The following is a 27,244-nucleotide window of genomic DNA, read 5'->3' on the forward strand; positions in this document are numbered from 1 at the left end:
CAGCAAGGGGGGGAGGGTTTGGCGGGGCGGATGGCCCTGGGAAGCTACAAGGGGGGCACGTGCCCCTGTTGCAGCCACCCGGCAGGGGTGCATGGCCCTGGCTGCAGCCCCCAGCAGAAACCACAAGGCTGGGGCACACAGACCCGGCTGCAGCCCTCGCCAAGCCTGGACGCCACAGGGCTGGGGCTGCAGGGTCCTGGTTGCAGCCAGCCCCAGCTGCAGGGCAGGGTCACACAGTCCTGCCTCCACCTCCTGAAGTGTAGAAATCACGGAGGGCCGGTAAAGTCATGGAATCCGTGACTGCTGTGACCTCCATGACTAAATCATAGCCTTATCTATGGGTAATAGGCTCCATATCCCATCAAGGAAAAGTGTCCAGGTTTCCTCCTTGCTCATTAAACCCCTAATACTGGTGTATGCAGTGGTGTTGTAGTCATGTCGGTCCCAGACCAGGTGAGTGAGGTAATATCTTTTATTGAGCCAGTTGGTGTAAACTCAAAAGCTTGTCTCTCTCACCAACAGGAGTTGGTCCAATAAAAGATATTACCTCACCCAACTTGTCTCCCTAATACTGGTGTCAGTTCTGGAATTTCAACCTCAAGAGAAATAAATAACAAAATGTGTGTTGGGTTTTTCCCTACAGGAAATGTGTTTAAAGGTCTTCACAAACTCCAAGGTGAGAAAGCCACATTATTGCCTCCAGTTCCCTCAAGTTGCTTGGGGTTACAGAAGTTCTGAAGGATTTCACAGTGAAGCCGGGATATCAGCACAAGCACTCAGGGGAACTGGTAAAGGCCAAAGGCCTCACAAGCATTCTGTTCTGAGCAGAGAGCGCATCTGTGTTTTGGGGTGAACGCTGTTGCTCATAGCTGGCCGCATGCTAGCTCTAGTGTTGGGACTGGGGTTGTGGATTGAGCATTTGGAAGTTTTTCCCACATCATGAGGTGACCACTCCATCCTGAAGTTTGAAGTTGGGGCACACTTCTCCTGACAGAGTGAGGGGCCTGCTTTGATAGCCTCACCCTTGGAGGTTAATGGAACCAAATTGTTTCTGGGAGTTCTGAGGGAGAATATTATGCTGCTGGCAGACAAATCTGTGAGTAGCTCGCTAAGACTTTACAATGATCTTCCATCCTCAGGCATCAGTAGAGAGTTTCCCAAGCACAGCTTTCTACAGAGTCATCATTGTCACGCTGTCTGGAGTGGCTCACAACCATGACTGTATACCTCAGGGCAGATTGTCAGAAAACAGGGCAACACCCCAAACTGGTGGTTTATTCTATAGTTAGATTTCACCAAGCCAGGGACAAATGTTAACTCCTGGATCACTATATCAATCTTACCATGGAGTCACAGACAATCCCCTTAGATTCTCCAGTCTATCTTGCCACCCAGACAAACTGAACTTTGTGATAAAAAGTCACTTATACAAAAATCACCTCACATTTTAGAAGGCTTTCAGTCCCAAGAGACTAGTCACTTACCCCTAGATCTTACACCAAAGATAATGCTGGTAGCCAATTCTATAGTACACTAACTGAAGGTTTATTAGCTAAGAAAAGGAAATTAGAGTTATTGAGAGGTTAAAGCAGGTAAAATACGTGCATAGATGAGTCACAGTCTGTAATTCCAAATGGTGGCAGTGATGTAATAAACTGCCAGTTTCCCAAGTCTTTTCAGGGTACCCAGATTGTCTCTCCGCTTCGCATCTGGGGATCTCCGCTTCGCATCTGGTACACTTCCCTGTAAGAGTCCAAACAGTTCAGAGTTGCAGGATCTTTCCTTGAATCCATACTTATAGCTTCTTCTCACCAAGAACAAGCTGACAGGGTTACTACCCATGTGGGTTTTTCCTTTGATGACAGAGTGAGGAATGCATTTAGAGTGTTTGACCTCTGATCATCACACATAATGACCACTTGCTTTGAAATCTGCACTTTTCTGTTAAAGTTCTTCATTTGCATTGCACAAGGCTTCTTTCTTGTTTGATGGGTTATTTAGTTACAGGGTTTACACAATGTAAATGTTTGCTACTACATTATAATAGGATACAGATAAGTGAAAACAAAGCAAGTAACATCCTACTCATTTTCATGAAGTTGAAACACCACATACACTCTGATACATTTAACAATCACTTTGATCTATACTCACTCACAGGTGAATTGGCCGGGGGCTCTGGCATGAGCTGGCACCTGGTCAGTCAGGGTCACAACCATGGTTTATGGATGATTAGGGACAATTGAAGTGGGAGGGAGAAATCTTGATGATGGAATTAGTCAGCTTCAGCCTGGGTCTTCTGCCACTGGCACGTTATGGCACCAATAGACCCCAGGTTGTTAGACCCTGATAGTGAATCCAGGTCTTTAGGTGGTATCCTTAGCTGCTGCCCCTGACCAAGAGCTTTGGTGCTAATGGCCTACAAACCCACAGCACCCATGTCCCGGTCCTCCAATTGGATGGACAGGCAGCACTCTCAGTGAGTACCTGGGCTATTTAAAGGCCCCACCAGGAAGAGGAAGCTGTCTGAGCAACAGATCATTGCCTGCTGATTGCTGCCTGGACAGCCTCGCCTGACCCTGCCTTGCCGCCTTGCCTGGTCTGGCCTCCCTGATGCACTGACCTGACCCCTTGGATTGGAGCTTCCAGCTACTGACCCCTGAGAAAACTCTGACCACTGCCCCAGGCTGCCTCTGATACTGATCAACCTCCCAGCTGCTCCATCATCTGCCCACATTTGACCACTGCTCTGGACTGCCTCCGCCACCAGACATTAGAGAGGTTGAAGCTGACCAATTCCAATACAAAGATTTTCTTAACTCTTATGCCATAGCTGTACAGGGGGCAAAAATAAATAAATAAATAAAAAAAGGATTGTTTGCCACTAGCATAGAGTCAGTGGGTTTTTTTGGAGTGGTGGGTAGTCTGGAAACACCTGGGCTCTTGGTGACTGATTTGAACATTTCCCACCAGCAGGAGAGATTCTTAATTGGTGTATATCTGATTTTCAGAGGTGCATTTTCAATGTATGGCAAAGAGCCTAGAGCACTGGATTGGTGGGGTTTTGTGTGTATTATAAATCCAAATAAATAAATAGTGGTGAGGTGCCAATAGATCTGGCTAGTTAAACATATTGTAGGCAGAAACTCTGATGCCTCTGCTATTCCAGTCCTATCTCCCCACACAGCTCTGCCGATGCCCCTCAGTACTGCCTTGCAGCCCCCCTGCTAGTCCAGTCCTGGGCTCCCCACACAGCTCTGCCGATGCCCCTGAGTCCTGCCCTGCAACCTCGTGCTAGTCCAGTCCTGTTCAAATGGTAATAGTAGCTTCTATGATAAACAATATCTATATAACCTTTAGGGCTAACCCAGGCCAAGCATTGGGGATCTTTTGCTTGTGTGATCCTTGCCCCTCAGACTCCAAGCAGCATAAACAATACAGTTCCTCCTTATTAGGGCTTTTTATCCCTTTGCCCCTTCTCTGAGTTGCAAATTCAGTCATTGGGAGTAATTCAGTGGCCCGTCTCCTCTTCTTGGTGGAGGGGAACAATCAACTGATGTTCCACAATGGTTTGTCTGGTGTTGATGGGCCTTCTTTTGTGTCAGACTGGTATTTCACACTTGTTGATGCTTCTTTTCTGTCTGGTGATTCACAGTTACAGAGCAAACACTAAATATTACCTTAGAACATGGGATACAGATATTATAAGTGAGATTAATGGCTGCAGCTGCTTACAAGGATTCCGTAAAGTCTAAACACTGAACACATTTTTATAACTCTAATGCCTAGTTTAACAATACTAATACACAGGTGAGCAAAAAATGGCTGTTATTTTCCACACACGAAAAAATAAGGAAAAATGGGGAAATAATTTTTTTAAACATATCTGTTGTGGATTTTTAAAATTTTCATCCAAAATAAAAAAAGTGTTTTTTTTTTTTTCAGTTTTCCAACAACCCCGCCCCCCCAGAAACTGTTGATGGAAACAGTTTTTTTATGAGAATTTCCATTGAGTCAAAATAAAATCTTTGAGAAAATTGTTGTGACCAGCTCTAAGGCCGATCCTTTGAAATGCTGGGGGCTTCGCAGTGATGGTGGAGCAGAAAATGACATGCTGGAGTCGTGATGTGACCCCTCAAACATGCTTCAGACATGGAACTTTCCATTCCCACCCTACCCACCACAACCGATTTGGGTGTCTGATTGCACCAGTGTAGCTGGAGGGGAAAGTGTCCCAGGGTGTGTCTAAATTGCAGTGGGAGGTGTAATTTCCAGGTCTGACAGACACACACGTGCTAGCTTTGATCAAGAGCTAGTGCGCTAAAAAGAGAAGTGTAGCTGTTGCAGCATGGATGGGGGGTTGGGACCCTACGTATGTACTTGGGAGGCTAGCCTGTCATGCCTCACTGCTACACTTCTATTTTTAGCACACTAGCTTGATCACAGGTAGTGTAGTGTGCATACATCTACCCAAGCTGGAAATTACACCTCCAGCTGCAGTGTTGACCTACCCTCAGAGATGGAAGCATCAGGCTGGTATTGATGCATTATATCTATGTTAATCAGTTATACTCACACCACCCAGGACATGCAAGGGTACTGGACTCAGGTTACCCTGTCATGGCTGAGACCCTTCCAGCAGCGGTGGAGACAGTTCGAAAGTATTTCCCAGAGACATGGATTTGGGATTTAGTGCCTTTGACGTGAGTAGCTGGTTGTTGCTGTTTTAACATTCCCTTATTTTTTGTGATGATAATATGAATTCCTGATGGTTACTGAGCCTCTTTCATCATCCCAAAGTGCTTTTCAAACTCTGTGTATGCAGAAATCACTCAGCCACCTGTGGGCTGTTCCCCAATGGCAGATGTTTACAGTGCAGAACAACACTGCACAAACATCTAGAAAGGAAAGTGAAAAAGAGCCCCATTTCCAATTGAAATTGCAGGGGGAATCTAAGCATTTGGATTGTAATGACCCAGGGTGAGCCCCCCTCTTCTTCCTAAAAGGGTTGTGGGGTCTTTAATTATCACAAGTTGTCAAAATATCAGCTGTATGTGTTATCTGAAAGACAGCACCTCCTCTGGCACAACAACTCCCAGCACAATGGGCTCAGTGCTAATTCAGAGGGGAGAGCACCCCTTACTGAGTCCCCACATCACTCCCTGAAGCACTGCATCATACTCGAGCATTGAGCTCAGTGTGGACTCAGAGGGGAGAGCATTATCTACTGAGTTCCCCACATCACTCCCTGGAACACTTGGGTTTTCCTTCAGTGTCTGACCAGGCTGTGATCACGATCCTATCTTTCTTTTTGTCACCAGCTCCAACAGAAGTGCTGAATTGCCCTTGACAATCCCTGATACCATCACAGAATGGAAAGCTAATGCATTCTGCACCTCAAGTGACACTGGCTTTGGCCTGTCCCGAACCGTGTCCCTCAGAGCCTTCCAACCCTTCTTCATGGAGCTCACCCTGCCCTACTCTGTGGTGCGTGGCAAGGCCTTCACGCTAAAGGCCACTGTCTTCAATTACCTGACCCGCTGCATCAGGGTAAGAGACACTCACACCATCCCCGTGCAACCAAACCCACAGGCCACACTTCTCTGCTTCACAAACTCCTGTGTCTGTAGCTCTTTTTAGCCCTCGGTCTCCCTGCAGCCCCTGTCCTCCCCAAACACCTGTGCACCCAAGCCTCTATGCTCCTGTAACTCCCAAGCACCCCAAAGCCCTGTAACTCCAAATCTCTACACCCCTGTAACCATCTACACTTCTAAACCCATGTGTTCCCTCAACCCTCTCTGTCCCTTATAGTACCACAAACCCTGTTCTGCCCAATTCTCTGCACATCCCATCTGCCGTACTGTCTGCATCTCTAGTTACTACTAATTTCCCTGGCCCCCTCCCCGATGACACCTCTCTGGACAATTGACAGGTCAGCATCTCACTGGCTTCATCTGCCGACTTCCGAGCTACCCCTGTGGAGAAGGAAGAGGACTCTTATTGTCTCTGCGTGAATGGAAGAAAAACTGTGTCCTGGGCTGTGACCCCAATATCTCTGGGTAAGAAGCATTCTAGCTCTGATATCTTTAGGGGCCAGATGGAGTGGCACAGAAATCTCAGGGGGCAGGGACCTGGTAGCTCAAAAATCTGTTGGTAGGGGATTCAACTTCCCCAAGACCCTTCTTTGGGGTGTTTTACTCCCATCCTTGGTTGGGGAGTGATAAGCTCCTCCTCAGACAAGTCAGAGAACCCTAGATGGTTTTCAGCTGTTGGACCCCTCCATTCAAAAGACACTGTCTGTACAGTGAGGACCTCCATCAACATACTCCTCTCTAACACACCAGTGAAAGATGAGAGCTGGCTGGGTCTCTTCTTTCAGCAAGAAAAGCAGGTTATAGTCCTTGGTTCTCACTTGGGCCAGGACAGTCATCCAGAATGAGGGTGATTTGTGATGAGACTGGAAGCCTGAGATACAATTATCACCCACCTGCTTCATACCTGCCCATATCACATAGTGGAGAAACCATTTAGTTGAGATACCCCATGGAAAACTTAAAGTCCTGGTTAAATGGCCATCCTGACTAAGAGAAGAGCCCATCTGAAAGAACTTAAATTGTTGTAAAATCCTGTGCTGATTTAGAGACAGGCATGAAGCCAATCCACTGATCCAAAAGAGCTTTGAACTCTGAGGTATCTGAAATCCAGCTCAGAACTGGATACAGCTTTGTGGTTTGAGATCATCTCGCCACTGAATACAAATACAAGTGTGACAATGAGATTCATTACTTTTCTCCTTTATTTGATCTTTGTTTCTTCTTTCATTCTTCATTTGGCAGCTTTGTTAGTAATGAATCAGAGCTTAGCATTTCTCAAAGCCTCCATGACGTGTCTAGCTCCCCACTGAGCTCTTATTATAGCCCTGGTATCTGGCTGCTCAAAATGAGCAGACAGCCATTCCACCTCTGCCCTTCATCCCAGTGGAAATGTCTCCCTCTTTGCTTCACAGATATGAAGTGCACAGCAATCACCTATAACTATGGGGATATTTTTTTCACTGAGGTCTAAACTCATGAGTAGAGAGCACCAGCGGCTTTTCAAGTGGCCAAAGGCACATTCAACTATCATTCTGCACCTGCTGAGCCTGTGGTTGAAGCACTCCTTGCTGCTATAGAGGTAGCCAGTGTATGGCTTCATGAGCCAGGGGACTAAAGTGTAGGCTGGATCTCCCAGGATCACTATTGGCATTTCAAAATCCCCATTGGTAATCCTCTGTTCTGGAAAGAGAGTCCCTGCTTGCAGCTTTTTGCATGTGTCATGCACCTTCTCTGACCATCCCATGTTGATGTTGGTAAAACTTTCCCAGTGATCCACCATAGCTTGCATTACCATAGAAAAGTACCCCTTTCTTTTGATGTACTCTGGCAAGGTGGTCTGGTGCCAAAATAGGGATATGTGTGCCATCCGTTGTCTCACTGCAGCCCAGGAACCCCACCGCTGCAAAACCATCCACTATGTCTGGCACACTGCTGAGAGTCATAGTCTTATGTAGCAGGAAACGATTAATGGCCCTGCACACTTGGATGACAGCAACTTCCCACGGTGGATTTCCCACTCCAAATTGATTCCCAACTGATTGGTAGCAATCTGGTGTTGCAAGCTTTCACACAGCGATCACCACTCACTTCTCCACTGTCTGTGCAGCTCTCATTTTGGTGTCAATGTGCTGGAGGGCTGGGGTGAGCTCTGCACACAGTTCCAGAAAAGTGGCCTTGCACATCCACAAGTTCTGCAGCCATTGCTTGTCATCCCATACCTGAAGAATGATGTGATCCCACCAGTCAGTGCTTGTTTCTCAGGCCCAGAACCAGTGTGCCACCATCTGCAGCTGCTCCATCACTGCCAACAACAACCTTGAATTGTTTCTTTCCATGGTGCACGACAAGCTAGCCTGCAAGGAATTGTCATATTCCCCAGTGCTCCTCTTGAAGCTCCGGAAATTCTGTGGGATCAGGCGTGTTATGTTCACAATGCTCACCACAATAGTGCAGAGCTCTGCAGGATCCATGCTTCCCACAGAGATGGCGGATGCGCAGGTTTGCAGTGTTTTTGAAAAGAGGTGCAAAACATTATGGGATGCAGATATTATTATGGGATGGAGAAAACTGCATCATGGGATGTTGAAACCATGTTCCCAATCACTCCTGCATTACTTTTTTGCCCCCATGATGCATTGCAAACCCTTCCCAAAATACCCTGTGCTAGATGGTGGTGAGTTGCACAGTGCAATACTTACCCAGAGTGCACTGCTCGCTGCATCAATGCAGGCACTGTTAGTGTGGACGCGTACTGCCGATACAAGGAGCATAGTGTGGACATTCAAAAGCGATTTAATTACTGCCGTGGCTGCACGTTGACCTACTTTAGGTCTACTTAATTTTGTAGTGTAGACATGCCCTTAATAAACTCCTGACTACCCTCCACTTAACTCCTTGGTTCTAGCCAATTGCGTCCCCAAGGAGCAGAATTTTTTCAAATACTATCCTGATTCAGCAGCTGTCATTGCCATTCACTGTCATTAGGCTAAAACCGTTTCCTGGGAAACATCTCAGGTGAGCACATCTGGAATAAGTGGTGCTGACCCTGTTAAGTAATTTGTGGATCTGATGGAGAATTTAATTATTTCTTCCCCTCATGGCCCTGATGGGCTAAACGGGAGCATTAACTGTTTGCTTGACTCAGCCAGGGCTCTATGGATAGAATCAGAGATTCATAGATTCTAAGGCCTGAAGGGGCTATAATGACCCTTTAGTCCTGTGTAACAGAGGCCATCATCCTCAGCCAGAAATCGGAGCCATTACTCCCTGCACTCCTATCCGTCTTGCCCAATTCCTGCCAGGACTGGGAAGGCTGCTGCAGAGTGATCCTCATGTCTTGTCTGCACTGTTTTTTGTTTTGGTTTTTTTGCACTATTGTAGTGCACTAGTGATGTAGCTGCTGATGTCACTGATGTAGCAGCACCAGAACAAACTCTTAGTGTAAACACACTAACTGGTGTAATCTGTGACTTGCACTAGTGCCACATGCCCTGGTTTGAAATGAAAGTGTCAGAGTAGCCACCTGCAAGAGTTGGTGGCTGTACTCTGAGGCCACCAAATAATTTGTGGTGAGGATCCCTGTCTTAGACCATGCCTGCACTGGGGTTTTTCACACAGATGTAGCTGCACCAGAGCAAACCCTTAGAACAGTCCTGCTTCACTGGGGTGAGTCACTTTTCACACCAGTGAAGCAAGGCTGTTCCCAGGGTTTGCTCTGGTGCAGCTGCATCTGTGTGAAAAACCCAGTGCAGGCATGGTCTAAGGTACTACTACCATGTCTACACTACAAACTTATGTCGACTCAAGTTACATCGGCATACAGCTGCCACAGTTAGCACATTACTTGTATGCATGCATACTTGGCTCCTTATGTCAGAGATACGCGTACTTACCAGGAGTGCTTGTATCGGTGCACCATGGATAGGTATTCCACTGCCACTCATCAAAATGAGAGGTGCACTAACAGTGGAGAAGCAAGCGACGATCACACTGTAGAAATGTGCTATGCCCAATTGCTATCAGTCAGTTGAAAATCACTTTGGAGTCAAGAAATTCACCGCAGGGGCTGTTGTCATGCAAGTATGAAAAGCCATTGATCGCCCCCTGCTATGCAGAACTGTGATTCTCAGCAGTGTGCAGGACATAGTGGATGGATTTGCAGCAATGGGGTTCTCAGACTGCGGTGGGGTGATAGATGGCACACATATCCCTCTTTCGGCACCAGACCACCTTGCCTCAGAGTACATCAACAAAAGAGGCTACTTTTCTGTGGTTATTCAAGTGTTACTGGATCACTGACATCAGTGTTGACTAGTCAGGGAAGATGCATGACATTCGCGTCTTTAAGAACACAGAACTGTTCAGAAAGCTGCAAGCAGGGACCTTCTTTCCTGACTGGCGGATTACCAGTGGCAATGTTGAAATGCCAGTTGTGATCCTGGGCGACCCAACCTAACCCTTGCTCCCCTGTCTCATGAAGCCATACACCGGCCACCTCAACAGCACCAAGGAATATTTCAACTAGAGGCTCAGCAGGTGCAGAATGACAGTTGAATGTCCTTTTGGTCATTGGAAGGGGCACTGGCATTGTTCACTTGCATAATATCTGTTCCTAGATATCCATGTTTCTATGCCTGGTTCAGAGCTGTGCCTGCACAACCTCTTCTCCCCACAAGCCCAAAAGCTCCAATATCTCCTGTCTGTTCCAGGCAGGAGCATGTCTGGAGTGCGTAGCTGGCATGTCAGCTGAGCAGTTGCAGTCCACAAGGGAGAGTTGCTAGGTGTGCCCACCAAGCCGGGTACCCAAGAAAAGGAATTTCAAAAATTTGCAGGGCTTCAAAGGGTGGGGGAGGGGGAAGGGGGGGAGAGAGGCTTCTGGTTTCTGTGACCCCTGGCCAGCAGAGTTCACAATGGTGACCAGAGCAGTCAGCGTGGGGCATTGTGGGACAGCAGCTGGAGGACAGTAACAGTCAACATAAGCAGTGGAGTATTTACACTATCACTGCATTGACCTAAGGACATCAAACTTGGCTCTATGCCGCTCAGGGTGGCGATGTTATTAAGTTGATGCAACAGGGCACTTACGTCTGTAGGAACCAAACTGAAATATAGACACATGCACAACTAGATTGACATGAGCTGCCTTGCATCAATCTAACTTTGTAGTGTAGACCAGGCCTACATGAGATGTGACATGAGCTCTTTCTCTACAGAGAGGTTTCCATGTAATCAATGGTGCTGAAGAGTGGAGCACCATGGAAATGACATTGACACCCCTGTAGCTGCAGTGCCTGGCAGAACACTTATCTCTCTTTGTTTCAGGTAATGTGAATTTCTCTGTGAGTGCAGAGGCCCTGAAGACGGAGCTGCCCTGTGGGAACGAGGTAGCAGTGCTCCCTGAGACAGGGCAGAAGGATACAGTGATCAAACAGCTGTTAGTGGAGGTATGTGGGCTGCTTAGTCCCTGCGGTATAGAGAAGTGGTAAGTTTTCACACAGTGTGACGTAGGCAATAAGCCGCGCTATAATGCTCGGTGTAGGATAGGAAAACAGTAATATCGTATATAGAGTGTGACTCTATAACTGTCCATGCCTCCTCTGTTACAGGGAAGCTGTGACAACTTGCTACATAGCCTAACAGAAGCACACGTGTGGGAGATTCAAAGCACCTAGGGGAATTAGGTGTGCTTTGGAAAATCCCACCCACTATAGGATATAATATTGTATATTCCCTTACAGAAAAAAACATTGCATAGTGTGCCAAATAAGCATAACATGGTAACATTGCATAACCTCTCTCTTTCCTAGGGCAGCAATGGTTGCTGACATTGTTACCCAGTGAAATGAAATAGCACAGGGTAATGCTGCATACCCTCACCTTTGCAGGAAAGCAATAGCTCATTATACAGCATCTATAATCAGTAACAAATGATACATAAATCTGCATAGCCTCTCCGTGTGTCATAAAAAAGCAACGATAACTAATGACATTTCACGATACCAACAGTAACACCAGTTATAATAATGTGTAATATTGTCCCTTCCTATTATCCGTATACCCTATTGCTGTCCTTTAATGGAAAGAGAAAATCTGCAGCATTACAGTATGTAGAATTGCTGATATTCCACCATGTAGTAAGTTGTCTTTAACTTATCGCATCACCTGATGTTAGCAATGACACATAGTGCATGTCCTCTCTGTTATAGGGGCATTAAGGTACCATCTTGCACAGTGTGCTTCAGGTAACTAGTAACCCGTGCAATAGAGCTGCACTATTCTTCCCTTGGGTGTGAAGAGACAATAACTTATTAGTAGCTGGTTTTTATTTTATTCTAACCAATTATTATTTTAGGAATCTACAAGCATCAGTCCATGGAAATTTGCAAATCTCCCTCTTCCTCTGATTCACCCACTTGGCCCTTTACATTTCTCTCTGTCTTCATTCATTGTCTCTCCAATTTTGTCGAACTCTCTCTTCTCCCCACCTCTCCTGCTGCCTCTCTGTCCCTTTCTGAAGATTCCCCGCCCTGTCCTCACACAGACTTTGTTCTTGATGCCAGATGCTCAGTCTGTCTGCAGCTTCTCACCTTTCTCATTTTCCTTCCCCTCCCAAGCCCGAAGGGATTGAGACGGAAGCAACCTTCAACTCTCTGCTCTGTGCAAATGGTAAGGACCTCTCTGCTCCTTCTTCATCTATGTCTTTTGCCAGCGGATGAAGAGTGACAGCCCCAAGGAGGGAGTGGGATTATTTGGGAGACTCTTGAGGGTGCAGTGAGAACTTGGGGTGTCAGGATAGAGACTAAGCAATGGTGGGGATGTTTCTGTGTGGAGAGTTGAGACACATTTCCTAATCATGAGGACATTGCTTGGAACATTGAGATCTAGGGCTTGACAAAGCCCCGGAGAATAGACTGCATGAGCAATCCTGGCCCAAGTCCCTGGAGGATGGGCTTAAAGGGGTTTAATGGGACTTTTCCATCTCTAATCTCTTATTCTATAGAGTGAAATTACAAACTGGATTCTACCATCTGCCAATTGCCAGCAAACAGGAAGGGCCAAAGAACTGGAGACTGCAGTTTCCCATCGGGCCAGGTGGTGCACCTCACTCCATAGAAAGAGCGAAGTGTTTCCCATGGGTCACAGGACCCCAAGCCAGAGGGGACAGTTGGGCGTCTCACTGTCCAGCTAGGAGGAATGGAGCTGCTGAAAGCAGGGGTTCCCCATGCAGGGGGCAGGTGGAAGGCAGCATTCCAGGTTCTGCTCTGGGACCCATTCACTGCTGAGCATGGGGACATTTTATTGCATCCTATCTGTCTGATTTTTTCCCTCAGGAAATTCAGAAGCAGGGAAGATTTCCCTGAAGCTTCCACTGAACGTGGTGCAGGGCTCAGTCAGAGCCTATGTGACAGTGCTGGGTGAGTGCAGCAACTCAGAAAGGACCTGCCCTGGCAGCTGCAGCAACTGCTCCTTGTTTGCCTGCTGTGCCAGCCTTTCCACCTGGTCAGCTACTCACTCCCTTCATCAGTGTCCCCATCATCTCTCCATTCATCTCTTCTTGTCTCTTTTCCTGTTCCTGTTCTCCTTTCCCTGACCTCCCTTTATCAGTCTCCCTGTGTGTTGGCCTTTCTGTCTAAGTATCCCTATTCCTAGGCCAGACATCTTCCTACCCTTCCTTCTCCCCATTCTCTCTCTCTGTGTTTCCTCTTTCAGGGTATGGCTCTGTCCTGTTTTTCCCTCTGTCCTTCTCTCTCACCTGTTACTGCCTGTGCTCTGCGGTGCACTCTGCCTCCGCAGGCCACCTCTGTGCGACACTGACTCCCTGTGTCTCCATCCCCAGGCGATATCCTGGGCACAGCCATGCAGAACCTGCAGCAGCTCCTCCAGATGCCCTTCGGCTGCAGGGAGCAGAACATGGTCCTGTTTGCCCCCAACATCTACGTCCTGGACTATCTGAATAAGACGGGGCAGCTGAGCGAGGAGACCAAATCCAAGGCCATCGGATACTTAGTCAGTGGTGAGGAGGGACGGGGCTTTTCTTTCTTCACTTGCGCCCTTCCAAGCTTGTGCTGGGAGCTTTCTGTTTCTGCCTGACCTGCAGACAGAGCTTCCCTCAGCTGAGGACAGAGGGACTGGGTTGTGTATCTGGGGAGTGGGATCCCAATTCGACACACTCTTGTCAGTTGTCTGAGCACTACGGATACGCGCACTCATTGCCCCACGAGAGCTACTGGCTGCTGTGTCCATCCTATGAGTCACCCCTATAGTGTGGAAATGCTGCACACAGTAGCCAGGTGAAATGGCTTCTCAGCCTGGGTGCTCTAGCTAACCAGACTGTGTGGTACTCCCCCTACTGGAATACGATGGTGCTGCCCTTGTGTTTTATGTCAGTTCCCTCTGCTGACTAGCTCGTGGGATGGAGACGTGTATGTTTGTGTACCAGTGCTGGCTAGTACACATCAGGCCTAGGAGCCCCTTTACTGGCTGAGCTGGTGAGCTGCTCTCTCACTCCCTACTGTTTTTTTTCTGATGTATAAATCCTGCTTTAACTTTCCATTTCAGGTTATCAGAGGTGAATTACAAGCACCTGGATGGCTCTTACAGCACATTTGGGGAGCATTACAGGCAGCCGGGGAATACCTGGTGAGATTTCTTGCCAGTCAGGCCTCCCCTAAACCTCCTCTGTTATATAGTTATAAAGGAAGTGTTAAATTTTAGTCAACTGGTGATGCTGTTAAAGGCCTGAGGGCTCGCTGGAGCTTTCACAGTCCCTTGGCATATCACACCAAAGGGAATAGGCTTCATCAGCCTGCTGTGTATAATAAGCACCTGTTCCCACTGGCCCTGAGGTGAGAGAGAACTGAAGAGGCAAAGGGGATGGGATGGTTTCAGATCATTTTTGAAAAAAGATGAAGAGATCCAGGGGAGGCTGTTCCAGACAGGGAGCTGCAGAGGGGAGACTCTCATACCCGTAGTGGTGGAACTGGGTTAGAGGTAGAGAGCAACCTGGTGCTAGATAGGACCATAGGAATTGCTATGCCATCGATCGCCCATTATCAAGATCATTAATAGGTATATTAAACAACACCAGTCCTAGTACTGAACCTTGCAGCACCCCACTGTTAGCCTTGTGCTATGATGGAATTGAGCATTTAATTCTAATCTTTGTTTTCTGTCCCTGAACCAATTTCTGATCCATGACAACACTTTGACCCTCATCCCATGATTATTCAATTCATTTAGACTTTCCAAAAGGCTTTTGAGAAGGTCTGTCATAAGAGATTACTGAAGAAATTATGTCAATCAATTCTCTTTCATTCAGCACTTTATTGACATGTTCAGGGAATTCTAAGAGATTAGTGAGACACAATTTTCCTTTGCAGAAGCCATGCTGCTTAGACCCCATCAGATCATGATCTTCTGAATCTTTTATTATGCTATTTTTAATTGTCATTTTGACTAGTTTACTAAGTACAGGCAAACTGGTGTATAACTCCTTGGAACTCCCATGGAGCCCTGTTTAAATATAAATTCAACATTTGCAACCCTACGACCCTCTGCTATAAGAGCTGTATTTAGCATGAAGAGGGCTCCTAAGTTTGAGAGACTGGTTGTGTCCAGGGAGGATTTTATAAACAGGAAGAGAGAGCTTGAACTGGATCCTGAAATCAGTGTGAAGGAGACTGTGGAGGTGGGTGAAGGTGGAGGCAATGTATTCATGCTCTCTGCCCCATGGCCACCAGCTCTCTGGCCCCTGCTGCTTCCCCTCAGGCTGGCGATGCCCCAGGACCCCATCCCCTCCAGCGAGCACAGGGCATGGGAGGGAGCTCTCACCACTGTCCGCACTCTGTCGCAGGCTGACGGCCTTCGTCCTCAAGTCCTTCGCGCAGGCCCGCTCTCACATCTTCATCGAGGAGAAGCACATCCAGGATGCCCTGGCCTGGCTCGCTGGCAAGCAGAAGGAAAATGGCTGCTTCCGCAGCTCTGGGACGCTCCTGAACAATGCCATAAAGGTGACGTATCTGCCCAGCTGGCTTCCCATGGGACCGATACAGGACTTCAGTGACATGGAGAGAGCTACAACTCCGCATGGGAACAGCTCAGACACTTCAGCACATGGGGCCAGGGTGGGAGGAGCAGGCGATGACATGGGCCTGGGAACTACCCTGGAGATACGGATGGGCAGATACTGTACTGTACGTGGGACCTACTATGGGGAGGAGAAAGGAGGGAGCAGATACATGGTAACTACCATGGGAGGAAAATGGGGACAGAAACGCAGAGTGTGTCTACACGGCAGCTGGGAGTGTACTTCCCAGCACAGGTAGACAGCCACGAAAATAGCAGTGTGGCCATGGCAGCTCAGGCTAGTTGCCCAAGTACATACTCCAAGCTTGAGCATGACTGTATTTGGGCAGCTAGCCAGAGCTGCCACCCATGGCCACACTGCCTTTGTTAGTGTACCAGCTTGGGCGGAGCTGGTGTGTGCATGTCTCACGTTCTCCGCTGCAGTGTAGACATACCCATTTGTGAGAGCTATCATGGGGCATGGCAAGAGTGGGCAGATAAAGGGCATGAGGATGTAGTATGTAGAGGGCCCAGCCGGGAAAGGCTTTAGGTGCTGCGTGGGGTTAATGTGTCTCTCTCTGTGGTTCCCTGCAGGGCGGGGTGGACGATGAGGTCACGCTCTCTGCCTACATCACCATCGCGCTGCTAGAGATTCCTCTGCCCATCACTGTACGTATCCACACGCACAAAGTCCCCTTCATGAGTTCCCCTGGGTCAGCAGCCTCCCCTCTCCCCCACTCCCTATACCCATCCGAGTCCTGATAGTGGCAGCCTGCTGCCCTGATAAAGGGACCTCTAAGGAAAGGAGGGAAAAAACCAGTCTGGAAAGGCTTTGGCTCTGGCTCCAGAATGAGACGGTCCCCAGGCCTCAGAAGCATCTGGGTGTGCAGTACTGGTTCTGGCCGAGCTCTGCTTCTTTGATTGGCTCTTTATTTATTTGGGTTTTTTTAATATGCACAATGGAAAAAAAGAATCCCAAATTCATGTCAAAAGAGCTGTAGTGTTCGGTCACTGTCTCCTGTGTGTCTGGCTGCAGCTCAGATGGGTCTGACTGATGGAAGCTTTTCAGCCTGACAGCGTGGCTACTCCCTTCTTCATTATTCCTGTTTGTTTTATATAGTCTCTGTAAATGTACTAGGGGTCTAGTGTTAGGGGGCTTATTCCTTCACCCTCTCTCTTCCCTGGTCCTTCTCGCATGAACAGAGAGCAGCAATACCCGAAGTCCAAAGGTGCAAACAATTTGATGTTTATTGGGGTAAACTTCCAGCAAGCATGATTCCAGTTTCCTTCTTCAGTGTCCCCCTTCCCAGCTCTGACACCACAGAGCCTTGCCTGTGTCCGTTCCCATTCCCTGTTCCCATTCCCAGCCAGCGAAACATGATTCTAATTCCCCCACCCCTAGTCCCTGTTCCCATCCCCCCCCTTACTTCCTGATTGACTGCAGACTATATAGTAAAACTTGAGTTCTGCTTAGCTATACCTTAACCAATCATTTGACTGAAATTTAACTAACCAATAATATAAATAAAATATATGGAGATATACCTAGCTCATAGAGCTGGAAAGGACTATTGAGTTCAGCCCCCTGCCTTCACTAGCAGGAGCAAGTACTGATTTTGCCCTAGATCCCTAAGTGGCCCCTTCAAGGATCAAACTCATAACCCTGGGTTTAATAGGCCAATGCTTAAACCACTGAGCTATCTACTTATCCTAACATATTGTAACATGGTTATTTAACCAATTATATCCCACCACCTTAATTGGTTTACACCCAACAAAATTAATTATACAGCAGACAGAAACAATCACAGAACCAAACTGAGATTATACAGACAAACAATAGGGAAGTGGAGACTATAGAGGAACAAAGAGATGAGGATTTCACATCCCAGCTATTGATAAGTGAGTTCTTGCCAGACAGGATGCTATCAAACTAAGTTTCCTTTTACATTTTCTAGGCTCTTCCCTTTCTCTGGAGGTGATAGGAATATCAGGACAGAATTGTATTCCTAACAGCCCAATAGCACCTTATTTCAATGTGACTGGTTTGGAATGTAAGGATGTGACCATACATTTCCCAGTTTATGGCTGCCTCTGCTGCTTAGCTGAAGGCCTTAGCCTAAGAACAAAGCTTCAGACTGTCACTGTAAGAGAAGGCCCTTACACAGACAGACAGTGATTTTGATTCTTTCTTTTATACCTCTATAACTAGCTAAGTGATAAGAATACACCTACATTCTTAAAGTATAGGTCTTTACAGACAGGCCTGAATATCTATATCCTAACATCTAGTCATGCTTTTCATTGGATGAATGACTGGGAGGGATTATATACTAGTTGACAGCTGTTGGCCCATTGCTATCCATGGCAGAGTCTGTTTCATTTGCCTTCCACATGTTTTCTTGGTTAAAATTCAATAAATAGCCCTAGACACCTCAGATTACCTTAATTTCTCCAAATTGTGAAGGCCTTGTATCTAACATGGCTACCCCATGGAAGGCAGGAATGTGATTTTTGTAACTGCTGAGGCTGTCTCAGCTAGACACATTTAAGCCACATTTCTGTGCTCAGTGGCCCACAGTGATGGGGTGACCAAATTACTACAAGAGTCTGAGTTCACTGGGACCATGCAAGTGACTGGTGTCAAACAGTCACTCATCCCATCACCAGCATCTGTGTTATATTAGATCCACTGCACCTCTTATTTAAATCCATCTGTGCTCTGTGGCCATGAGATGACAGCCTGCACAGGCAGTGCCCAAAGCCTAGCTCATATCGTCACACTGCAAACACTGATTATTTCCCCTCTATGCTCCCCGCAGCACTCTGTGGTCCGTAGTGCTTTATTCTGCCTGGAAACAGCCATGGAGCAGGGAGGAAGCCACGTGTACACAAAGGCACTGATGGCCTATGCCTTCACCCTGGCAGGGAAGGAGGAGAAGCACAGGGCACTGCTGGACTCGCTTGATAAGGAAGCTGTGAAAGAGGGTGAGACCTGTTTATGGGCTCTTCTTCTGCATCCCGGTCCACTGGCCCTATGTAGCCTGGCAGGAGAAGGGTTTGATTGTTATTGCTATAACCTTCAGTCTGTACTGCGGCAGGTTGGGATTATTTAGCCTCTTCACACATTTTAGACCAATGAGCCTTAAAAACCCTGGCACTGGCCATTCCTGGGATCTGACTTCATAAAATGTGGGAGACACAGGCACAGGTGCAGCAACCAAATTAGACACTGAGAGTTTCCACATCTGGACTGTATCGACCCACTAGAGGGATTATTTAATACCTTCATGCTTTGTATTGACATGCCCAGCAAGGGTTGGGACTCCATTCTCCATCCTCAGTGACAGTATGTCAGTAACCCTCTTGGCAAAAACCAGATATTCGGTAATAAACATTTCCTTTTCTCCTCCCTCTCCCTTCTCCCACTGCAGATGGCTCCGTTCACTGGCAGAGGCCCGGGAAGCAGCCAGAGGCTGATCTCCCGTTCTATCACCCCCGTGCTCCCTCCGCCGAGGTGGAGATGACGTCCTACGCGCTCCTCGCTTACCTCCCCACGCGGCCGGCACCATCCCAAGAAGACCTGTCATTAGCAGCTCAAATTGCAAAGTGGATCAGCAAGCAGCAGAATCCCAACGGGGGCTTTTCCTCCACCCAGGTGAGCTGTTCCCATCCCCAGCCTCAGACACCCAGGGCAGGAGGGGGAGGCAGGAGATATATATATCAGGTTGCCAGAGAAGAACGAATAACCCAGCATTGGAACAGAGACAGACTCCTTCTGGGGAGGGGGAGGGGGCGACAGTGCCCTCGCTGCAGGGTTTAGAGAACCTCTGTTTCTGAGGGGGTTAGATCATGGGATAGTCACAGCATGGAGCATGGCTACATCAGATCCCCATAGGCCTTAGTGGGCTAATGAGGCAGGAGACTGGACAAGTGATGCTCTTGTGTACAGAGGGCAGACTTGTCGCCCTGAGCATCCACCAACATGACGCTTTCCTCAGCTCCCCCCAGCACTGACCCCATCCAGCCAAGCCAATCCAGCTCGGGAGCTGAGGACTCCCCAGAGAAGCAGCAGCAGCTAGCCACTGCCAGACACACCTTGGTGAAAATCGGGACTGTCCCTATATTTAGGTGTTTGTCCCGCGTCCTGCTCCGCTTTTTTTTTTTTTGCTCTGCCGGCGACCCCCCCGCCCCATGTGTCCCGATATTTTCTTCCTCTCATCTGGTCACCCTAGGTGGGGTGGGGGCACCATCCCGAGTTATGTAGAACCAGAAAGTGCCACCTGATTAAAGGCTGCCCAAAACACATCCCTCTTGAAACAGTGCATGAAGTGTTTCCCTTTGGAAGACTACTTCACGGAGGGATTTGGTTAACACAGTAGGGTTGCAATTCTGTTTCCCTGCTGCTGAGGTACGTGGGTGCATCTGCCTCTGTTATCTGTCTGCCCTGTCAGCTGTCCCTTCAGGTTGCTCCTTCACGGGAGGGTGGGTGGCTTCTTCCCTCAGCTCCCTGTAGTGGAGTGTCAGAATTCCCAAGGCCTATGTTCCCAAAGGTACTTAGACACTTGGCTGCTTTCAGTGGGAGAAAGGTGCTTAAATACCTTGGAGGATCTGGGCCCAGGGAATAGGTGAATGGCTTGTGGGAGTGATGGGTAGAGAATGGATGGAAATGGGAAAAGCCGACCTTTCTGAGCAGGGCGGTGCTGTGTGGGAGGAGCCGGTGGGGTAGGGGCTCCAGGCCCATAGAAATGGCTCATTCATTCCCTTGGGCGCCTGGGCCCATCTCTTGACTGGCAGGACACAGTGGTGGCACTCCAGGCCCTGTCCCGATACGGAGCCTCTACTTACACCAAGAGTGGAGGAGCATCCACAGTGACCCTGCAATCCACAGGGAACTTTCAGACCCAGTTCCAGATGGATCACACGAACCGTCTGCTGCTCCAGCGTATGGCACTGGCAGAGGTGCCAGGGGACTACAGCATGGGGGTGACAGGAGAAGGATGTGTCTACGTGCAGGTGAGGGGCCCAGGGGCAGGGGGAGAGGGACAGGCTGCTGCTGAGGGCGCCTGGCTCATCCTGGAGATGGCAGGGTGAGGTGGGATGGGTAGGGGAGGGAAGGGAGAAAGAGATGGGGATAAGGATGAGAAAATAGGAAAAGGTGTGAGGAGAGAGCATGTCCAGAGTTAGGGAATGGGGAGCTAGTGAGAGGAGGAAGGAGAAAGAGAAGACAAAGGAGGGAATGAGATGGACCGGGGGAAGGAGGCAGAGGAGATAAGCAGAGAGGAGATTACGCACAGGCTCACATAGAACTGTGCATTCTCTTCCAGACCAGCCTGAGGTACAACGTGCTCCCCAAGCCGGAAGAGGCACCATTCACGCTGGAGGTGCACACGGTCCCCGAGACGTGTGAGAACCCACAGGTCCACAGGACTTTTAGCATTGCCATAAACATCAGGTAACTCCCCTCACAGGCCCAGGCCTTCCGGAGCAGCCCTAGCTTAGGTGCTGACTTTCTAATGTGCCAAGGGGTGCTCCCCCCCCAGGCTCTGCCCCCATTCCACCCCTTCCCTGAAGGCCCCACTACTGCTCTGCCTCTTCCCACCCCATTCCACCCCCTCCCCCAAGCGCGCCCCACCCTTGCTCCGCCCCCTCTCCGCAGCTCCTCCTGGACGCTTCAGGGCAGGAGGCACTGGGGAGAGGGAGAGGCGCTGATAGGGGGGCTGCCGGTGGGTGCTAAGCACCCATCACTTTTTTTCTGTGGATGCTCCAGCCCTGGAGCACCCATGGAGTCAGCGCCTTTGAGCCCTACAGCTGGGGATGGGTCACTCCAGGAGATTGCACGTGGTCAAGCAGGTGGGGTGGGAGATGCTACAGATCGGGGGAGCGTGCACCTGTGCCAATCAGAGTTGAGGTGCATCAGCTCTGTGCTGAGATGTATTAAACCTTGTTTCATTTCCTGCTTGGTCTCCCAGTTATACAGGGAAATGCCCCGTCTCCAACATGGTCATTGTTGATGTTAAGATGCTGTCAGGATTCATCCCTGTGAAGTCATCAGTGAGGAAGGTAACAGCCTGTTCTGTGTATGGGTTATAGCCCCCCCAGAGCCCCTTGCCTTCAGCCCCACCTGAGAGGTATCTGGCCCCCAGTGGGCTCCAATTCCTGACCCCTCATATTATGGGTGCAACCTGGTCTCATCTCCAGCAGTAGGGCCCCCCATGTCTTCTGTTTCTCTGACCCCATCTCTTCTTTTCCACTGGAATCCTGAAGGGTCTGAGAGTCCCCACCCCACTTCTGTCACAGGGGCCAGTTCAGATCAGCCTTTCACCTGCAGATTTCCCAGCTGCAGGATCTGCAGTGTAGACAGCAGCTCCTTCCATGTCTGACTCCAGCCTGGGCTCATGGAGACCTTGTGCAGTGACCCCAGCATTGCAGACAGTGTTAGCCAGTCTAAGACCTAGAGAATGAGGAAGAACTATTAGGTCTGTTTGACTGAGGCTGGGTATACTGGAGTTGGTGCTGCCTTTGATTGTGGTCCAGCCCCTCAGGTGCACTTTACACCTCAGTCCACCAATTGGGTGGGGACACATACTCCGCCTCTTCCCTGACAGCACCAGGGGAAAGAGGTCCCGGTGGTTCTCCATCGCTGACCATTTTTAAATCGAGATTGGATGTTTGTCTTTGTCTAAAAGATCTGCTCTAGGAATTCTTTTGGGGAAGTTCTCTGGCCTGTGTTACACACATAGGCGTAATTTGACTTCTGTATTTGTGGCAGGGGGTGGGGGCAGCTCCAGTCAGGGCAATGGGGCTGTGCATGTGGGCGGGGGGACAAATTCCACACCTGCCTAAGGATTGCAGTTTGGGGGGACAACACCCCCCAGTGTCCCCAAACTACACCCATGGTTATACAGGAGGTGAGATTACATGATCACAATGGTCCTTCTGGGCTTGGACTCCATGAATTTGTGAAAGCATCCAATTGCTTAGGGCTGTGGGGTGGTTCGAAGGGGAGCTCAGTAACATCCTGCTTCTCCCCCTTTCCTGCTGGCAACTGGAAGGACATCACCACATCCACCGCACAGAACTGAGCACCAACCACGTGCTGCTCTACATGGAGCAGGTGAGTGGCTGCACGGGGCCGGGATGGGCCAAGGAGAGTCACCCCCAATGTACTCCCAATAGAAGTGCCCGGGGAGGGGATCTCCCAAGCCTCAGCTGGGAAAGACAAACCCATGTATTCCTGCCCAGTGTTTCCCTTTAGCACTTCCCCAACACAGAGCCAGGGCCCTGATCTCCCCCCACCTACGGGTACCAGGGACGGCGGCTCATACCCTGGGGTTGGGCAGGGCTTATCCCACCTCCCTCAGGGCCTGAATCCCTGCCAGGCCCTGCAGCCAAGGGGGGCAGATGCTGGACCTGCAGGATCATGGGGGGCACCAATGGGGGGAGGAGATGTGGAAGGAGAGGGTGAAGTGGCTCAGAGCTTCCTGAGCCTCGTCTGTTTCCTTCTCAGGTGAGCAACGTGACTCAGAGCTTCTCCTTCGCGGTGGAACAGGACTTCCCCGTGCAGAGCCTGAAGCCAGCGGTGGTGACAGTCTATGATTACTATGAGACAGGTGTGTGTGCGGGTGGGGCTGGCAGCAGTGGAGGCTGGTGGGCCTGTCATAAGGGGGAAGAAGTCACATTCAAAGCCACAGTGAACCTGCTGGGATATGGGATTGAGCATCTCCCTGCTCCAGGATGAGAATGCGGGGCACACAGGGTTTACATGCTAGGGATCATCCTGCACTGACCTCATGCTCGCACCATGGGAGGCTCTGAGGCCCCAGACCCCTCGGTCTGCTAATCCACGTAGGTTAGAGCCAAAGGGATCTAGGAGGGTCCTGGGTTCAGATCCTGCCCTGGGATCCCAGCTCTGGGTGTGACCTGGGGGAGGCACATTCACTCCTCTGTTCCCAGCTAGGAAATTGGGGTGACAAAACCAGAGCCCAACGGCAACCCCAGTGGTCGTGTGTCAGGCGAGGTGCAAACGGACATAGGGCACTTGGCACAGACTCACTGGAGATGCCTGTTGTGCTGTAGCTTTGGGATAACCTTTGCCTTCCTCCCATGGAGCCCAGCTGAGGTTCCTTCAGTGCCCTTGGAGACAGGGCTCCCTCCTCTCCTGCCTGAGATCTCTGGTGCGGTGCCAGCTCTCTGCCGCAGGGCCTGGTGGAAGTGTGAGGAGTCTTGGTTGGGTCTCACACAGCCCTGATCACATCTCCCTTCCCTTGTGTCTTCCAGATGAATTTGCCATTGCTGAGTACAGCGCCCCCTGCAGCAAAGGTAGCGTATGAAGAGACGACTGTGAGGTTTTCAGACTGCTCAGGGCTGCTCAGTTAGAACAGTGCTGAAACCCAGCCTGAGTCTCCTCAGCCTGTCTGAAGGGTTGTAAAAGTTGCTGTTCTCTTTTGCCCCATGTCCTGGGGTGGTCTGCCAGCACCCCTAAGTGCTCAGGGGAGAAGGGAACACCAACTCCCCCGCATTGTCAAGTTCCAGATTCAGGCCTTGAGTCTGAGGCAGCAGGCTTGGTTAGTCCCAAGATTACGTTCTCCCCCTAAGTCAAAACAAGTCTCTGCTTCTTTCTGTGTCTGTTGCTGGGACAGAGCAAGAGTAAGTCCTTCCAAAACCCAAGCTTGGGATCCCTCTTCTCATCAGGGCTTTTTTTAAACAGGCTGCAAAGCAAAACAGATTGATGAAAAACCATCTTCCAGGGTTGGGGTGACTCAACACTGCTGGGAAAGGGGTCGGGGCTGAAGCCCTGAATGTTCTAGGGATGCGTCCGGCCACTGTGGTAGAGAAGCCATAGTCTGGTCAGGGCAGTGTCTCTGCAGCTCCAGAATGAGGTGACCTACAAGACGGAAAGCTTCCCCTCCATGAGTCATTGACTCCTCTGTAACTCTCTCACATTCTCTTTTCCCCATCATAGCCAATGTTGAGCAGGAAAATGCATGAGTGATGGAGCTGTATTCTGGGCCCTGCTGAATCCTCTCTGCTCATCTCTGCATGCAGCAATTCCCCCAGGCGAAGTGGTTTGATATAGTGGTGAGGAAAACCCCTCAGCACCATATAATTAATGTTATAAATAAATTGTCATGATTCTGATCAGATGCTTGTGGCCTCTTTCCTGGTTACTAAGGCTTATCCCTTCTCCCCTGCTGGGATCAGATTGCAGGATAGTCTCAACCTTAAAACAGATCCAGAGCCGTTCCCAGCCATCGGTGCCAAGGAGGGGTTGGCAGGACATCAGAAGTGACTGGAGACAGAGGGTCTCTCTGGGAACAGCCCTGGTGCCTGTGATCTGTGAAGATCTGTGCATCACATGGGCCTGTTTAGTTGTGCAGGCAGGGAACAGACCCTTCCCTGATGGCACAATCCTGAGGAAGTTCTGAGGTTTCCTATCCTGTTTCCTGCACTGGGGATGATCTTGGCCTAAGCTTCAGTTGCAGGGCCAAACTCTTCCCTCAATGACATTTGCAGTCAGTGGTGTGGTGCAGGTGTAACTGAGGGGAGATGTGAAGACCCTGGGGGCAGAATTTCTCCTGCTGGGTCTCCGTTGCAGCTGATGAAGGAAAGAGCCCATCTTAGCTCTCAGAGGAAGTTTGTGGCACTGGCAGTGGGGAAAAACAGTGTTTTACTCATAAAATGAGTATGGTGTGTGTGAAGAGTTGAGTCTCAGCAGTCTGGAAAACGGGAACATGAGCTGGCCATGGAGAAGGGAGTTGGAATAGTGCAGCCAAGAAGTAAGGGAAGCAGAGGTGAGGATTTCAGCGTTGAGATGGAGCATGTGCGCATGCATGCACAAAATGTGCCCATCCACATCTACATTGTAGCCCTAAGTATTGTTGAGCTGGCAGCATAGGCACTGACTTATTTTTCCCAGTGGGTGCTCCACTCCCACTCCACCCCAAGGCCCTGCCCCGCTCCTCCGCCCCAAGGCTCTGCCCCGCTCCACCTCTTCCTGTCCCCACTCCGCCCTCTCCTCCGAGGCTCCACACCAGGGCCAGCTCCAGGGTTTTGGCCGCCCCAAGCAGCCAAAAAAAAAAAAAAAAAAAAGCCGCGATCGCGATGGCAATTCGGCAGGAGGTCCTTCGCTCCAAGCTGGAGTGAGGGACTGCCCGCCGAATTGCCGCCGAAGAGCTTGACGTGCTGCCCCTCTCAGGAGTGGCCGCCCCAAGCACCTGTGTCAAGGCTGTATCCCTACTTTGAACTTTAGGGTACAAATGTAGGGGCCTGCATGAAGACTTCTAAGCTTAACTACCAGCTTAGTTCTGGTCCGCTGCCACCATCCCAAAGCTAATTCCCTTTCCTGGGTAGCCTTGAGAGACCTTCACCAATTCCCTGGTGAATACAGATCCAAACTCCTTGGATCTTAAATAAGGAGAAATTGACCCTTCCCCCCTCCTTCCTTTCACCAACTCCTGGTGAATACAGATCCAAACCCCCTTTGGATCTTAAAACAAGGAGAAATTAATCAGGTTCTTAAAAAGAAGGCTTTTAATTAAAGAAAAAGGTAAAAATTATCTCTGTAAAATCAGTATGGAAAATAACTTTACAGGGTAATCAAACTTAAAGAGCTTAGAGGACTCCCCTCTGTCTTAGGTTCAGAGTGTAGCAAACAAAGATAAGCACTCTAGTAAAAGGTACATTTACAAGTTGAGAAAACAAAGTAAATCTAAGACGCCTTGCCTGGCTTTTACTTACAATTTTGAAATAAGAGAGACTTGTTTAGAAAGATGGGGAGAACCTGGATTGATGTCTGGTCCCTCTCAGTCCCAAGAGCGAACAACCCCTTAAACAAAGGACACACACAAAAGCCTTTCCCCCCCCAAGATTTGAAAGTATCTTGTCCCCTTATTGGTCCTTGGGGTCAGGTGTCAGCCAGGTTACCCGAGCTTCTTAACCCTTTACAGGTAAAAGGATTTGGAGTCTCTGGCTAGGAGGGATTTTAGTACTGTATACAGGAGAGCTGTCACCCTTCCCTTTATAGTTATGACACGCCCCCCAAATCACAGATAGTGTTGGACATCCGGTTCCACACTGGCTGTGATTTCTTCCTGGAGCTCTAGGAGAAAACAGAGTTAATAAAACACATGTACCTTTAGACATACTACTGATTATATAAAAACTAACATTATGTTTTATTACAAGAACAATTGTTAACCAGTTAACTCTGGGAAACTTTCCCGGGAGAGTGCATCAGCCACTTTGTTAGAAGCTCCCGAAATGTGTTGTATTTTAAAATCAAAATTTTGGAGAGCTAAACTCCACCGAAGAAGTTTTTTGTTATTCCCCTTGGCGGTATGAAGCCACTGTAGCGCAGCATGGTCTGTTTGTAGTTGGAAGCGCCGTCCCCAAACATATGGGCGTAGCTTTTTCAGTGCGTACACAATGACGTAGCATTCCTTTTCGCTGATTGACCAGTGGCTTTCCCTCTTAGACAGTTTCTTGCTGAGAAACATGACAGGATGGAATTCTTGATCTGGTCCTTCCTGCATTAAAACTGCTCCCACGCCTCGCTCGGAAGCATCTGTGGTTACTAGGAACGG

The 27,244-nt window shown here is 49.2% G+C and overlaps 1 protein-coding gene across 1 annotated transcript in view; it reads left to right on the plus strand.

Annotated features, from left to right (window-relative positions):
- LOC135886323 (alpha-2-macroglobulin-like) overlaps window positions 1-24,650 on the plus strand; it is a 30,316-nt gene extending 5,666 nt beyond the window's left edge. Inside the window, exons 7-26 of the mRNA XM_065414153.1 lie at window positions 644-788; window positions 4,586-4,703; window positions 5,322-5,550; window positions 5,933-6,059; window positions 10,917-11,038; window positions 12,209-12,260; window positions 12,926-13,009; window positions 13,432-13,623; window positions 14,162-14,234; window positions 15,448-15,604; window positions 16,254-16,328; window positions 18,482-18,647; window positions 19,094-19,317; window positions 20,457-20,675; window positions 20,987-21,114; window positions 21,632-21,720; window positions 22,706-22,776; window positions 23,170-23,272; window positions 23,940-23,981; window positions 24,625-24,650. Coding sequence (XP_065270225.1) covers window positions 644-788; window positions 4,586-4,703; window positions 5,322-5,550; window positions 5,933-6,059; window positions 10,917-11,038; window positions 12,209-12,260; window positions 12,926-13,009; window positions 13,432-13,623; window positions 14,162-14,234; window positions 15,448-15,604; window positions 16,254-16,328; window positions 18,482-18,647; window positions 19,094-19,317; window positions 20,457-20,675; window positions 20,987-21,114; window positions 21,632-21,720; window positions 22,706-22,776; window positions 23,170-23,272; window positions 23,940-23,981; window positions 24,625-24,650 — 2,442 coding nt within the window. The remainder of the gene's footprint in view (window positions 1-643; window positions 789-4,585; window positions 4,704-5,321; window positions 5,551-5,932; window positions 6,060-10,916; window positions 11,039-12,208; window positions 12,261-12,925; window positions 13,010-13,431; window positions 13,624-14,161; window positions 14,235-15,447; window positions 15,605-16,253; window positions 16,329-18,481; window positions 18,648-19,093; window positions 19,318-20,456; window positions 20,676-20,986; window positions 21,115-21,631; window positions 21,721-22,705; window positions 22,777-23,169; window positions 23,273-23,939; window positions 23,982-24,624) is intronic.
- The last annotated feature ends 2,594 nt before the right edge of the window (window positions 24,651-27,244 follow it).

Source organism: Emys orbicularis, chromosome 1 (assembly GCF_028017835.1).
Source record: "Emys orbicularis isolate rEmyOrb1 chromosome 1, rEmyOrb1.hap1, whole genome shotgun sequence".
NCBI lineage: Eukaryota > Metazoa > Chordata > Testudines > Emydidae > Emys > Emys orbicularis.